General features: G+C 38.2%; 1 protein-coding gene across 2 annotated transcripts in view; it reads left to right on the forward strand.

The window, feature by feature from the left end:
* Window positions 1-2994: 2994 nt before the first annotated feature.
* LOC117426870 (collagen alpha-1(III) chain-like) overlaps window positions 2995-13902 on the forward strand; it is a 48192-nt gene continuing 37284 nt past the window's right edge. For both annotated transcript variants that reach the window (XM_034045023.3, XM_059033618.1), the window contains exon 1: window positions 2995-3215. In XM_034045023.3, coding sequence (XP_033900914.3) covers window positions 3134-3215 — 82 coding nt within the window. In that variant the 5' untranslated portion in view covers window positions 2995-3133. The remainder of the gene's footprint in view (window positions 3216-13902) is intronic.

Consider the following 13902-nt stretch of genomic DNA (forward strand, 5'->3'; position numbering starts at 1 on the left):
CAATTCTTCTAGGTACACTTGCACACAGTTTTTGAAGGAACTCGGCAGGTAGGTTGGCCCAAACATCTTGGAGAACTAACCACAGTTCTTCTGTGGATGTAGGCAGCCTCAGTTGCTTCTCTCTCTTCATGTAATCCCAGACAGACTCGATGATTTTGAGATCAGGGCTCTGTGGGGGCCATACCATCACTTCCAGGACTCCTTGTTCTTTTTTACGCTGAAGATAGTTCTTAATGACTTTCGCTGTTTTTTTAGGGTCGTTGTCATGCTGCAGAATAAATTTGGGGCCAATCAGATGCCTCCCTGATGGTATTGCATGATGGATAAATATCTGCCTGTACTTCTCAGCATTGACGAGACCAGTAATTCTGACCAAATCCCCAACTCCATTTGCAGAAATGCAGCCCCAAACTTGTAAGGAACCTCCACCATGCTTCACTGTTGCCTGCAGACACTCATTCGTGTACCGCTCTCCAGCCCTTCGGCGAACAAACTGCCTTCTGCTACAGCCAAATATTTCAAATTTTGACTCATCAGTCCAGAGCACCTGCTGCCATTTTTCTGCACCCCAGTTCCTGTGTTTTCGTGCATAGTTGAGTCGCTTGGCCTTGTTTCCACGTCGGAGGTATGGCTTTTTGGCCGCAAGTCTTCCATGAAGGCCACTTCTGACCAGACTTCTCCGGACAGTAGATGGGTGTACCAGGGTCCCACTGTTTTCTGCCAATTCTGAGCTGATGGCACTGCTGGACATCTTCCGATTGCGAAGGGAAGTAAGCATGATGTGTCTTTCATCTGCTGCAGTAAGTTTCCTTGGCCGACCACTGCGTCTACGGTCCTCAACGTTGCCCGTTTCTTTGTGCTTCTTCAAAAGAGCTTGGACAGCACATCTGGAAACCCCTGTCTGCTTTGAAATTTCTGCCTGGGAGAGCCCTTGCTGATGCAGTATAACTACCTTGTGTCTTGTTGCTGTGCTCAGTCTTGCCATGGTGTATGACTTTTGACAGTAAACTGTCTTCAGCAACCTCACCTTGTTAGCTGAGTTTGGCTGTTCCTCACCCAATTTTATTCCTCCTACACAGCTGTTTCTGTTTCAGTTAATGATTGTGTTTCAACCTACATATTGAATTGATGATCATTAGCACCTGTTTGGTATAATTGTTTAATCATACACCTGAAAGCATTCTTACTTTACAGCATTTTCTTTACACCTGCCTAAAACTTTTGCACAGTACTGTATATATGTATATATATATATATATATATATATATATATATATATATATATATATATATATATATATATATATATATATATATATATATGTATAGATGTTTCAGTACTAAATTTTGTATATGCTTATTCTTCCCTGAGTACTGAGGCTCAGAATTTTTGGATCCGACAGTGAATGTCCATTCAGTATCGTTTGTGATAACTTCTTTGGCTTCTTTGGGGACTAAATATAATTGGTTATTTGTTTCAAGAGCAATTCTGTCATAAGAATACAAGGAGGCAGTCAGTTTGATCTAGAGTATTTAAATATTATTTAAATCTACACTTCATTTACTTCTTTGTAATGCCACTGGTTGTAAGAATGTGTCCCAGGATCTCACCTTTCAGTCCTTCCAGACCAATGATGAGATTGACAAATGAGGCATTCATCTTGCCCTTAGAACTGCAGCAAGCCTCCACAGGATATTCTGTCCAGTTCTTATCTAAACTATCTCAGTGAACCCCCTTTGTCCTTTTGATCTGTCTAAGATGAAACTGACAAACAGGATTCCAATATTCTCCAGCTGTTATTTGTGGTTTATATGTACTTCCAGCTGCTAGAAAGATTGGTTTAACTTGGGTTCCGACACTCTATCTAGGAATATTTACTTCTGGACAGCTTTCTCTAGGTAGCATTTTAACACAGGTCTGATTGTGACGACCTCATTTCTGATTTAGCAAAGGGTTTCAGAATTATATATATATTGGAACATACTTTTACTACCTTTTATTAAGCAGATCATTTGACGATGAATATGTGTGTTAATGTTTCTCGCATAAACTGCCATTTAAAACTAAAACTTTACAGTAACTTAGGTCATCAGAAAAATCACCTCTTTTCTGAAATTGTTATTCTTGCAGCTCTGCCATGGTCACTGGTACTTGAACAACAACAGATTACAGTGAATCCATCAGGTTATGGATTTGTTCACTGAAAAAGCTACAGGAACATTTGTGGCTCCAGGAGTATCTGAACAAACTGGACACATCTACAACACTTCTATGCAGGAACTGATTTTCCATTTAGGTAAATTAGTTATAACAATTGCTCAAGAAATTAATTATAACAATTGCTCAAGAAGTAGTATCTTCTGTTTAAATGTTTCCTTAACCTAATCTTATGAATTGTTGATTTAACTACCTGTTTCCCTTTCTTTAAAGTCAATAAAAATGGAGGGCCCAGGACGCTATCCCCACTGTGCCATGTGTAAGCTTATAGTAAGAATGAAGCAACAACCAAAAGCTTAAAGGTATGACTCTGACCGCTTAGAGACATTCACTTTGTAATGGATAATTTACATGACTGCACTTCAAAATTATTAAGTGTGCATTTCACCCTTTTTTGGAAGAATCATGGCATCATATTACATCTGCGAAAGTGATTACAAAAAAAAGAAAAATCTGTATTTTGAAACACAAGTTGTATTCCTCAAAAGAAAAAGTGCCTTAGATCAACCATTGGATGATGGCTTCATCCCTTTTACTAGGTAGGACGTGCAGCTGTGATCATTAAGACAGAACTCATCTTTCACAGAACATAAATTTGTGTTCATGTATACAGAAATATGGGACCCAGATGCAGCATGTAAACATTTCAGAAATGTTGGTGTTTCCCCTTAAACTTAACTTATATTAATCACAGGGCCTGCCTGTGAGTGCAACTCTCGAATTTCAATAAGGGGGCTGGGTAATGGGACATGCCAAACTTTTTTTTCTTTCCCTATTTAAGGCTGTAGGAAGGGAAAAGTGGTCTGCTGTGATTTGTGTTCGGCTTGGTACTGATAGGAGAGGGACCTCTTGATGATGTTACAATAAACCAAACCTTTACCTGAGCACATAGAGTCTTGTGTCTAACTTGTAGATATGATGAGCTGTGTGCAACTTGTGATCTTGTCCATCCTTGCAACTCTGCAAACGTCACTGGTACTGGCACAACAACAGGAAGGTAAGTAAATCCTTATTCTACTAATTCAAATATGAACAGTAAGAATAGTTAATAAGAAACATTATTTCTGCAGCTTTGAAAAGGAATAGCTTTGAATTCAAGTCAGCACATTTTTATAAAAGAACCTTACATTTAAGGGCTTGAAATAAACATTTTTACCTTGCTACATTTTTTTCCACCTTGCAATATGTTTTGTGTGTTGGAACACCAACATTTAACTGTCTTTATCTACACTGTACATAAAGCAACAGACAGATTATACTTCTCTTAAACCCCATTAAGTGAGGAATATGATTTCAAATTACTACCATCTCTATTATATGAAAATAACACATTAAACTCATTATTTTCTGTTTAGATGTTCTCTTTTTTGTTGTATAGATAACTGTTTAACTAACAGTATTTCTTAAGTGAATCAATACTCAATAGTGAATCACATCAGTCTTTACTAAGGGTGCTTTTTGTGAGCAGCAGGGGATTTATTCTTTGTATGATGCAGTTTATAAATCTTTACATTTATTTATTTATGTATTTATTTATTTATTATAAGGACCATTATTGGTCTTGTTTAGTCCCTTATTTGCTCCATAGCACCCTCTTCTGTTGAAGCAGCCCAAAAGGTGTAGGCACAGGTTTTCTATATTTTATGACACAATAATTTGAAAAAGGACACCAGTTTTTAAACTTAACTTATGTTTTCTTTTTTTTTTCTGAATCTGATTTAATTACCAGCTTGTGTCAATCAGGTTTTTTTTTTTTTTTTAGGACTGACAGCAAACTAACAACTACTAACAAGTGAGAAAGTGACTCCTATTGCCCCTCATTTCTAGGCTGTGTTGAGAAATCAAGTAGACAAGTGTGGAATGAAAGTCAGAACCTTGGCTTTTAACATACAGTGCCTTGCACTTCAGTTTTCTATTATGACAGGTATCAGGGGAAATAAATGGCCAAGCACATAGCTTCAAAGGGCATTCAGTGCAGTAAAAATAATAAAATACCATTGTTGAAATAAAAAAAAAGTAAAATTACATGTTTCTACTTTATTTATTTATTTATTTCTTAGCAGACAAAAACAAAAGCTTGTGACAAAAACACAGAAAGGGCTGGTTGTTAAAGTTTAGCCATGATCCCTTTGCATCTGTCGCTTCGTCAACTAGCTGGCTATATGTCTGGTCTCAACAAATCTTGAAATGTTTTAAAGTGTTTTCTTGTCAAAGTGAGTTTCTTAAGCCCGTAATACAATGACTACCTAATGGTCTTTCTGGGCTGTTATAATTCCCTAAAGCTCCCATCTTATCTTGTCTTCTGTGGATTGAGTTATAACAGATTCTTATTTTACTGCAAATGCTTTGTGTCATGATGTGCCATTGCCATCACACATTCAACTTGATACATTGAAAGTCTGTGTGTAAAATGCAAATTTAGAATTCATATCATGTTGAATGTACAAATGTGAAGTTTTATTTCTGTTCTCCCAAACAACTCCTCCTGGCCATCTCACTGAGAAGAGCAACCTCCACATTTTGACCGATGAATTATGTGGATCTTGCACTTCTCAGGAGATTACATCTGGTCTGGCAGACAGAGCTATGCTTTAAATCAAGGGTGGTGAATTGTGGTTGTACCTTAATTCCTAACAGTAAATCAGAACAAAGCCTGTTAGGCATTTTCTCGTATTAGGTTGTACAGCCTTTTTGTTACACCCGCTGTTCGGTTTCCTCTTTGGGGTACAGATTACTTTATTGTAATCAGGCCAGATCTAGATTCAGAACAGAGGCCAGTTCAAGCTCTCCTCACGGAGTATAGAGTTACACCCACACTAAGAACATGCACAATCACACACTTCATTAAAACTTAGCAAGCAAAGTACATTATAATAAGCCTGGGGGGGGGGGGGGTATGTTTTACTAATACGCAGCTAATATATTTTAAATAGGATGAGGTGTTTTAGAAACGACTGCTTGAGATGTACATCTACTGCCCCATCTGCAATCATAGCAACTGTGAGTTGCCATAGTAAATGAGTGCACTCTATGCAAAATCACACTTTCAGAGGGGGCTGAAATAATAGCTGCACACCCCTGGTGGTTACTGTATGTTAAGCAAAGTTGTCTTATCACTAAAATATGTTTTTAATTTCTTTAAAAAAAAAAAAAAAAGAAGCAGCTACAATTCAAAGGGGATTTTAATAGTTAATGTTCTCTGGAAAAAAAAACAACATAATTCTACTTTCATCCTCTGTAACCCAATCATATCTTTTGGGAGGTGTCTTAAAAGCAATTCAAATACTATATATTGCCAAAATTACATTATCTATTTTATTTATACTTTTGAGGAAAATTGAGTAATTGATTAAATTACACATTTTTGACTCCATATAAAAAGTGACATGAAAATGAATTAAATATTAAATTACAGTCTAATATGGCCTAGGGCATATTTTTAAATGTTAACTTTATCTAGATGTTCTCACTTGGAAGATGTACATTGTATTGTAATATTTTACATGCTGACTGTAAGGCCTTGCTTAGACAATAAAGTATATGTATATACATTTAATCCAGTACTATAGCATAACTTGATGGTCACGTGGAAATTGACCATTTAGCGCACAAGTGGACGTGCACAAAACTCAGGTACGACAGAGATTATTGACAGACAGATAGGCAAGACAATATCTATTTTTTGTTTGAAATGTACAAATAATTAATTTGATGGTGAGGCCTACCGGAGCTGCTTAAATTAATGTTAGTGTTTAATAGTGACGTAAAAAAGCAAGGCCGCTCATGAGTCATTTCTGCTGTCAGAGAGACACTGAACAAAATATTGAAAATCCTTTTTTTTTTTCAAAGCTGCCACTAACTTGTCAAAATGTGCTCCAAAATTGTATCAATTGCTGCGGTATTTTTTCATAGTCCAGCCTTTCTTGGATTTATTTATTAATAAATCCAATTATGCTGATTGTATCCAGATTGTTTGTCGTGGCTGGATGCCAAAGTGGTCTGCTAAAAACAAATCAAGACCACATTGTCATTACATTTGCAAAGCTAAAGATGTGAAAGGTATAGATTTGACTTGACAGAGTACTGTACCCTGTACCCTTTTCAAAAAATGACTGGTACACGCTGGAATAAACTGAAATGTTGATAGCTAAAACTTTCTAAGATAATATAATGCATCCATTGTTTGACTCGTAAAATTTGGTCATGACTATTTATCAGTGTGGTAGACCTTTTAACTATATTATAGTGTGTTTCGTAGAAATAAAACACACCAGGAGCATTAGCTCTGTTTTAGGCACATTATTGCCTTATTAATGCAACTCAATGATGCAACTGCGCCACTCAGAACTTGCTTGAACCCAGGCTGTGTGGAAGCATTCCCCCATGTCGAACAACCAGACAATGTGTTCTGTTTATAAGCAGGAAGTCTAAGGTGTCATCAATCCAGGGGAGGAGATGGGAGTCCTTTTGGGTGGTGAGGTTCAGCTGGCGGTAGTCGAAACAGAACTGCATCTTTCCGTCCTTCTTGGGGACCAGGACCATAGGGTTGGCCCGTGGGCTAGTGGAGAGCTTGATCACCCAATTTCTCCACATCTCTTCCACCAGCCAGTTCGATTCCATCCTTTGAGCCCAGGGGTTTAGATGGGTGTGGTAGTCCCAGTGTCGATGTGGTGCCGTACCTGTGTGGTCCAGCCCACTGGTCCTTCTTTGGCAAAGGCCTCGCTGCACTCCACAAGCAGCTCCTGGACTCACTGCTGTTGGTGCTCCTTGAGGCCTTTGTAGCTGCGCTACTAGAGACTTGTGTAATCCCAGGTGACACGTTGGGTGTCAAGGGGCAGAGGTAATCAGAGTACGTCCCATGCTGCGCTGGCCTCATTCTGTCCGCAGTCTTCTTCCATCTTCTTCATGTCCGGGTCCTTCCTCCGTGTCCTGTGGATGTGCCGTTAACTGTCTTCATAGAGATAGCCTTGCTCGTGGCTCTGCCAAGCCCCGTACTCCCCCCTGAAAGCTTTACTTGAAGCAACTGAGTCGCCCAGAACTTACTTGACCACAGGCTGTGCAGGAGCATCCTCTATACCGAACAATCAGCCAATTTGATCTGGTGACTAACAACAAAATTATGGCACCTCGTATCACAAAGCCACTTTTTCCTTCTGTTGAAAGGCTGGCAGCAAGATTCTGATTTTAACTTTATGTTCCTCTACATGTCGTAATATTCATTTGTCGTCCAGCTTTAGTCATTCTGGTATAGATTGTATATTTTTGTATTTGTAATTATATATGAAAAAATACCCACTGTGGTCTTATGTGTTGTAAGCTAGAGACGAAACACAGTACAAAACTATACCATTTACTACACAGGAAGTTACTCAACGTTAACATTTATTCAAGAATTTCTGTCAGATCTCACTGTCAAATTACTTATTTTAACATGATATATGGATTTAGTATTTTAAATATAGGCTTTTTTTTAGAAGCACTGCAGAAGGCCCTCACATGACTGAAGAGACATTTAGCTGTCTGTCAATCTTAATGATGCCTGAGTTTTGTATACGCCCACCTGATAGCTAAGGGCTCTGCTTGGGGTTAGGAAAAGATTTAGTCACAATAAGAAGCGTTGCGTCCATGCTTGTTGGGGACATTTGGTTCACAATATCTAAGGAGAGATGCTTAATTGTCATGCTAAAATTGGTTTTACAGGCCTAAATAAATTATTCAAATGGGAATATTAAACAAAACAAAGGCAAGCTATGTCTTGTTATATTTCCACTTACTTTAGGTTACTCGTGATAATATTTGCTCCTCACCTAAGTTATGTTCTGTCATTTTATTCAGTTGTCAGGTTCTTGGCATAGTCTTACAGGACATAGCTAATTTGAATATACCAGCAGCAGTATACCAGTTGCACGTCCCCACTTGTTGCTACAACTGTTTAGATAACATGCCTGTAATTTTTCTTTTTTAATTGTTAACACCCTGAAAACTTTTTACACTTCTAACTTTAAAGTCTGTTTCAAAGGTCTTTTCAAAATGGCCGCTCTAGTGCACCGATAAGGATTAATGCCCACATTATCAAACAGGTAACACAGCAATAACGATCCATGGTGTGTAACTAGCTTTTTTTAATCATAATGTGATCAGCTTGACAAACCTGAGGTCCTACCAGTACTAGATGTGTGTGAATGATTTGTTCTATTTGAAGCATAGAAACACTCACAATCCAGAGGTCCAAACAACACCCTTGGCTCAATGTGTCTTAGGGAGGTTAGTAGCCCTCTGGCTCATTCATGGAATAATTATTGGTACACAACCTCTACATATACCTGTAACACATTACAAATACACCACCCACTCAATATATCGTGGGTGTCGGGGTCCAATACACACACACCCCCTTTGGACTTTTCCACATTTTATTGTGTTACAATATGGAATCAAAATGGATTTAATTAGGAGTTTTTGCCACTGACCAACACAAAAAAAGTCCATAATGTCAAAGTGAAAAATAAAATCTCTAACACAGCAGCTCAACCCCCTCTGGCTCTCCGGACGGCAGCTCCCCCCCCTCTGGCTCGGGTGCTGGCCACATCATTTTCTCCAGCACCTGGTGCAGCACCAGCCCCAGCTGTGACACAGATAACTCCAGTTCCCGTGTAGGCAACCCAAACGCTTGCCTCCATTGTAGGTTGCACTCCCATTGCTGACGAGTCGCCTCCCGCGTCTCCGCCGTGGACTTTTCCAAAGTCCTTATCAGTTCCGCAATATCCATTTATTTTTTTTCTTCTTGGGTCGTAGGGGTGCCCACACTTTGACACCAAATGTAAATGGAACGCTGACACACGGGTTCGTTGCCCCTTTAAAACCACGACCCAACACACAGGAATGGATTTTTTTCCCGTGCTGACGCGCTATTTTTAATAATAAACAAAACAAACACAAAATAAACACCTAGCTCTTTCTGAGCACTGACTAAACTTTCAGGAACACCCTGACTATAAGTGGGATGGCTAAGCCATTTCCCCACCAAACACAACACCACAAACAGACAAAATCACACAAGTTTACCCCGCTTACATTTCCTCCTGACTGCTCGGAAGCAGAGCACCTTTTCTGCCTCCTTCTACTCAGCCACCCTGAGCAATCTGACTGCCCTCTTTAAATACCCTGCACCTGGTTCTAATTTATAATTACCACCAGGTGCAGGGGATAATTAACACTCAAATCATTAACAAATTAAATTAAACAATAAAGCAACACAATCAAACAATAAAGGAAAACACAATTAACCACACGAATGTGCATTCCGCACATGTTTTCCTGCAGGGAGACTTTAACCCCCTCCCTGCTGTCTTACAGTAGATAAATATACTTAGAAGAAAACATTTTACAGAAGCGCAAAGCACAAGAAGTTATAAAAGTTATTTATTTTTCTTTTTTTGACAAAACGGTATTCCTTTACCTTGAGTCTAAGACTGTTCACAATCAACACAGGTAATGCGCTTCTCCACGCCGCCTTTCTGCACAGGGCACAGTTGTCCGAATTTTTATTATTTGTTGCACTTGCCAACCTGGCATTGGCGTCTCTTGCAGCTCTCAGCGGGGTTGCCAGCTTCAGCTGTGGGTACAAACTTGGCAGTCTCCCTCTGTTCCAAATGCTTCTTGTGAAGTTCCTGTGCTAACTGTAAAATATATTTTCTCCTTGAGAAATTCTTCTCCGTGCATTCTTTGTAAAGTACCCAGGCTGCTAGGTCCAATACATTGTAAAACACCTGAACAGACCACATGAGCCAGCTTTCATGGAATACTTCCTTGTCATCTGATCCAAAACATCAACTCCATATTTTGTTGCGTTATAAAACTCCACAGTCTCTGGTATTTATTTTCACTAGTCCCGATGCTAATTGACTGACCAAAGCAGCGCACCTGTCAAGCAGGCACCAGCCTTCAAAAGGCTGATTGAAAACAATAGACTATCCGTCATTAATTCAAGTAGAGAGCAGAGACTAATCTGATTACAGCTAAACACACTGCGGACTGGTAAATAAAAATAGTAAAGTAGAATACCGTTCTGTATAATCAAAATACAATTGTTTTCTGTGTGGTCGTCAATGTGACTGCTCTCGGGGCTTTTAGGTATAATGTAATATATCTCCTTTATTTCTGCACTCCCGCGTTTCATGCTTTGTGAGAATATTTAATACATACGGACAGAAAGGTACACGAACGCACAGCCCCATATGTGTTACACGACTGGAGAAAATTACATTTTAAAACCAAAAAACGCCAAAATGACCGCCGCGGTGCTTCTAGTGTTAATGATCAGCAGATGTGTCAGCCGCACGAAGAGCATAGCGTGTGCTTTTCACTAACTCTGTGGAGAATAAATGATTTTTTAATTTTTTTTTAATGTGTAAATATCGGGACTTTCTTCCTATGCATTTGGACATGGGACATTTGCTCGGAAATCAGGACTGTCCCGACCATATCGGGACTGTTGACATGTATGCAATACAAATACGCGATGCAATCTGCTATATATCGAGGGCCACGATACAGCGGGAGACCGATGGAAAAACAAATAGGCTAACAACACTGTACAACCACTCCCTCATTTTATCGGGGGTGTCAGGATCCAATATAAACCCTCTACGCAACACACTTTTTCTCATTTTTCATATAAAAAGCAGCACACCATTTTAATTCGTACTGCGGAGGGTAACTGCTTCTCATCAACTTAGTCTCCAATTAATTTCATGAATCTTCCTCTCCTTTCTCAAATGCCTGAATCGCTGCATTAAAAGAATCCATTCACAACATAGGAGGCTTGTTGTTAGGGTGCCCTGTGACTTTTAATTGTGCATTGCTTAAAAAACAGCTTCAGCAAGTAGATATTTAATTTGCTTTGTGTTATTGTGCAATACGTGTGTATATGATAACAGTACGATATTAATGCTTTGTTTTGAATTGTTCTGTATATTTTAGTTTGTGATGTGCAGTACAAAATAAAACAAACAGTGAAATTAGCTACGTATAATGCAGCAAAAGCATGCGCAGTTAGACTGTAAAAATTGGGATCCAACTCCAGGACCGCAATATATCCAAATCCTCAGAAAAGCGAGGGGCGATATAACGAAGAGTGGGTGTACTTTCAAATGGGGTTCATTTGTCTATACAACCATTGTAACTGTACAAAGTGCTAACTATCAGTAATAAAATAATGTGTACATTTAATGTTCTTATTCAACAATTTCTCATAAATAAACAATATTGTGGAACAGTGACCGAGACAAATTTAATTTAACCTCATAAAATTTGCCCTAAAGCATTACAGAAATACCACTAAAACCACATATGTATTGTATTTTGGCCAATTTTAATTACCAATGAAACCGGCTACAAAAAAAAGTAAAAAAAAAAATGCCATAAAAGACGGTTGCAATTTGCCCTAAAGCATTAAGGAAATACCACTAAAACCACATATGTATTGTATTTTGGCCAATTTTAATGGAACCGGTTACAAAAAACGTCTATACTTCAAATAAAAGTATTTTCTAAAAATGAATCATGTCTTTATTGGTCAGCTATTAAAATAATTAACCAAAGAAAACAAGAACCACATAACTAACAACAAAAAAAGGTTGTGGGAATTCTAAACAAGGTTATTTTTCACCATTTTTTTCATAAATAGATGAGTAATTCTGTGGAAAATTAAACAGCTTTCTCCATTACAGAATGATGCATGAATAAACATGCAGTTACTTCACTTGACAGAAATAATAATCCATGTGTCTCTCTGGGCATGTAATGCTGGAAACTCTGCATATTTCGTGTCAGAGTTGCTATGGAAAACTTTAGATAAGCACTCAGCAAACAGTCGTTTATTAGCTGCACATTAAGGGAAACATTTCAGACACAAGGGGGGGGGCCGTATGTGGGGGCAACTTTGATTTAATGCCAAGGAGTGAACTATAAACATTCAAATGGTTTTCCATACAGTAAAGGGGGGAATTCATGTGAACTGAAATACAGGAACAAATGTACATTTTAGAGGAAAAGTTTAACACTTTTTTATTTTTTATTAGTAGGAACCTGCTTTTCACATACTTGTCTTCTTTGTTTGCCTAGCTCCTAGGGAAAGTTTTTATTCATAAATGAAAGAATGATAACTCAGACAGGTAACCAATTTAAGCTCGTAAAATATATATTTCTTCTTAACTACAACATTGGTAGCAAATTAGTAGTCAAAAGAGCATTGTTGCTATTTGAGTCTACAATTTATTACATAAGAACATAAGAAAGTTTACAAACGAGAGGAGGCCATTCGGCCCATCTTGCTCGTTTGGTTGTTAGTAGCTTATTGATCCCAGAATCTCATCAAGCAGCTTCTTGAAGGATCCCAGGGTGTCAGCTTCAACAACATTACTGGGGAATTGGTTCCAGCCTCACAATTCTCTGTGCAAAAAAGTGCCTCCTATTTTCTGTTCTGAATGCCCATTTATCTAATCTCCATTTTTGACCCCTGGTCCTTGTTTCTTTTTTCAGGTCCAAAAATTCCCCTGGGTCGACATTGTCAATACCTTTTAGAATTTTGAATGCTTGAATCAGATCACTGCATAGTCTTCTTTGTTCAAGACTGAATAGATTAAATTATTTGCCTGTCTGCATATGACATGCCTTTTAAACCCGGGATAATTCTGGTCTCTCTTCTTTGCACTCTTTCTAGAACAGCAAAGAGGTGACCAGAACTGAACCCAATATTCTAGATGAGGTCTTACTAATGCATTGTAAAGTTTTGACATTACTTCCCTTGATTTAAATTCAACACTTTTCACAATATATCCAAGCATCTTGTTGGCCTTTTTTATAGCTTCCCCACATTGTCTAGATGAAGACATTTCCGAGTCAACATAAACTCCTAGGTCTTTTTCATAGATTCCTCCTTCAATTTCAGTATCTCCCATATGATATTTATAATGCACATTTTTTTGCCTGCGTGAAGTACCTTACACTTTTCTCTATTAAATGTAATTTGCAATGTGTCTGCCCAGTTCTGAATGCTGTTTAGATCATTTTGAATGACCTTTGCTGCTGCAACAGTGTTTGCCACTCCTATTTTTGTGTTGTCTGCAAATTTAACAAGTTAGCTTACTATACCAGAATCTAAATCATTAATGTCGATTAGGAATAGCAAAGGACCTAATACTGATCCCTGTGGTACACCACTGGTTACCTCGCTCCATTTTGAGGTTTCTCCTCTAATCAGTACTTTCTGTTTTCTACATGTTAACCACTCCCTAATCTATGTGCATGCATTTCCTTGAATCCCTACTGCATTCAGTTTGAGAATTAATCTTTTATGTTGGACTTTGTCAAAAGCTTTCTGATGAAGATAGCCATCTTTGCACTGTATTTCCGATTATAATATCAAGTATCACTGTGACTCATACCGTAGCTGTAACATCTGGTTATATTTTCTTGTTTATACAGTTGCCAACCATTTAAAAGTCTATGGAATTTTTTTTTTTATTGCACCAGTCAGCTCTCTTTAAAAAAAAAAAAAAAAAAAAAAAAAGGACTTTTGTGTTCACTGGGACACAGATGTAAACCACCCATTCTCAGTGTTTGAGAAGAGCTAGACTTCCTGAATGTTTTGGTTTTGGCTGGGAATGCAGGACATCCCACAG

This window comes from Acipenser ruthenus, chromosome 11 (genome assembly GCF_902713425.1).
Source record: "Acipenser ruthenus chromosome 11, fAciRut3.2 maternal haplotype, whole genome shotgun sequence".
Taxonomy (NCBI): domain Eukaryota; kingdom Metazoa; phylum Chordata; class Actinopteri; order Acipenseriformes; family Acipenseridae; genus Acipenser; species Acipenser ruthenus.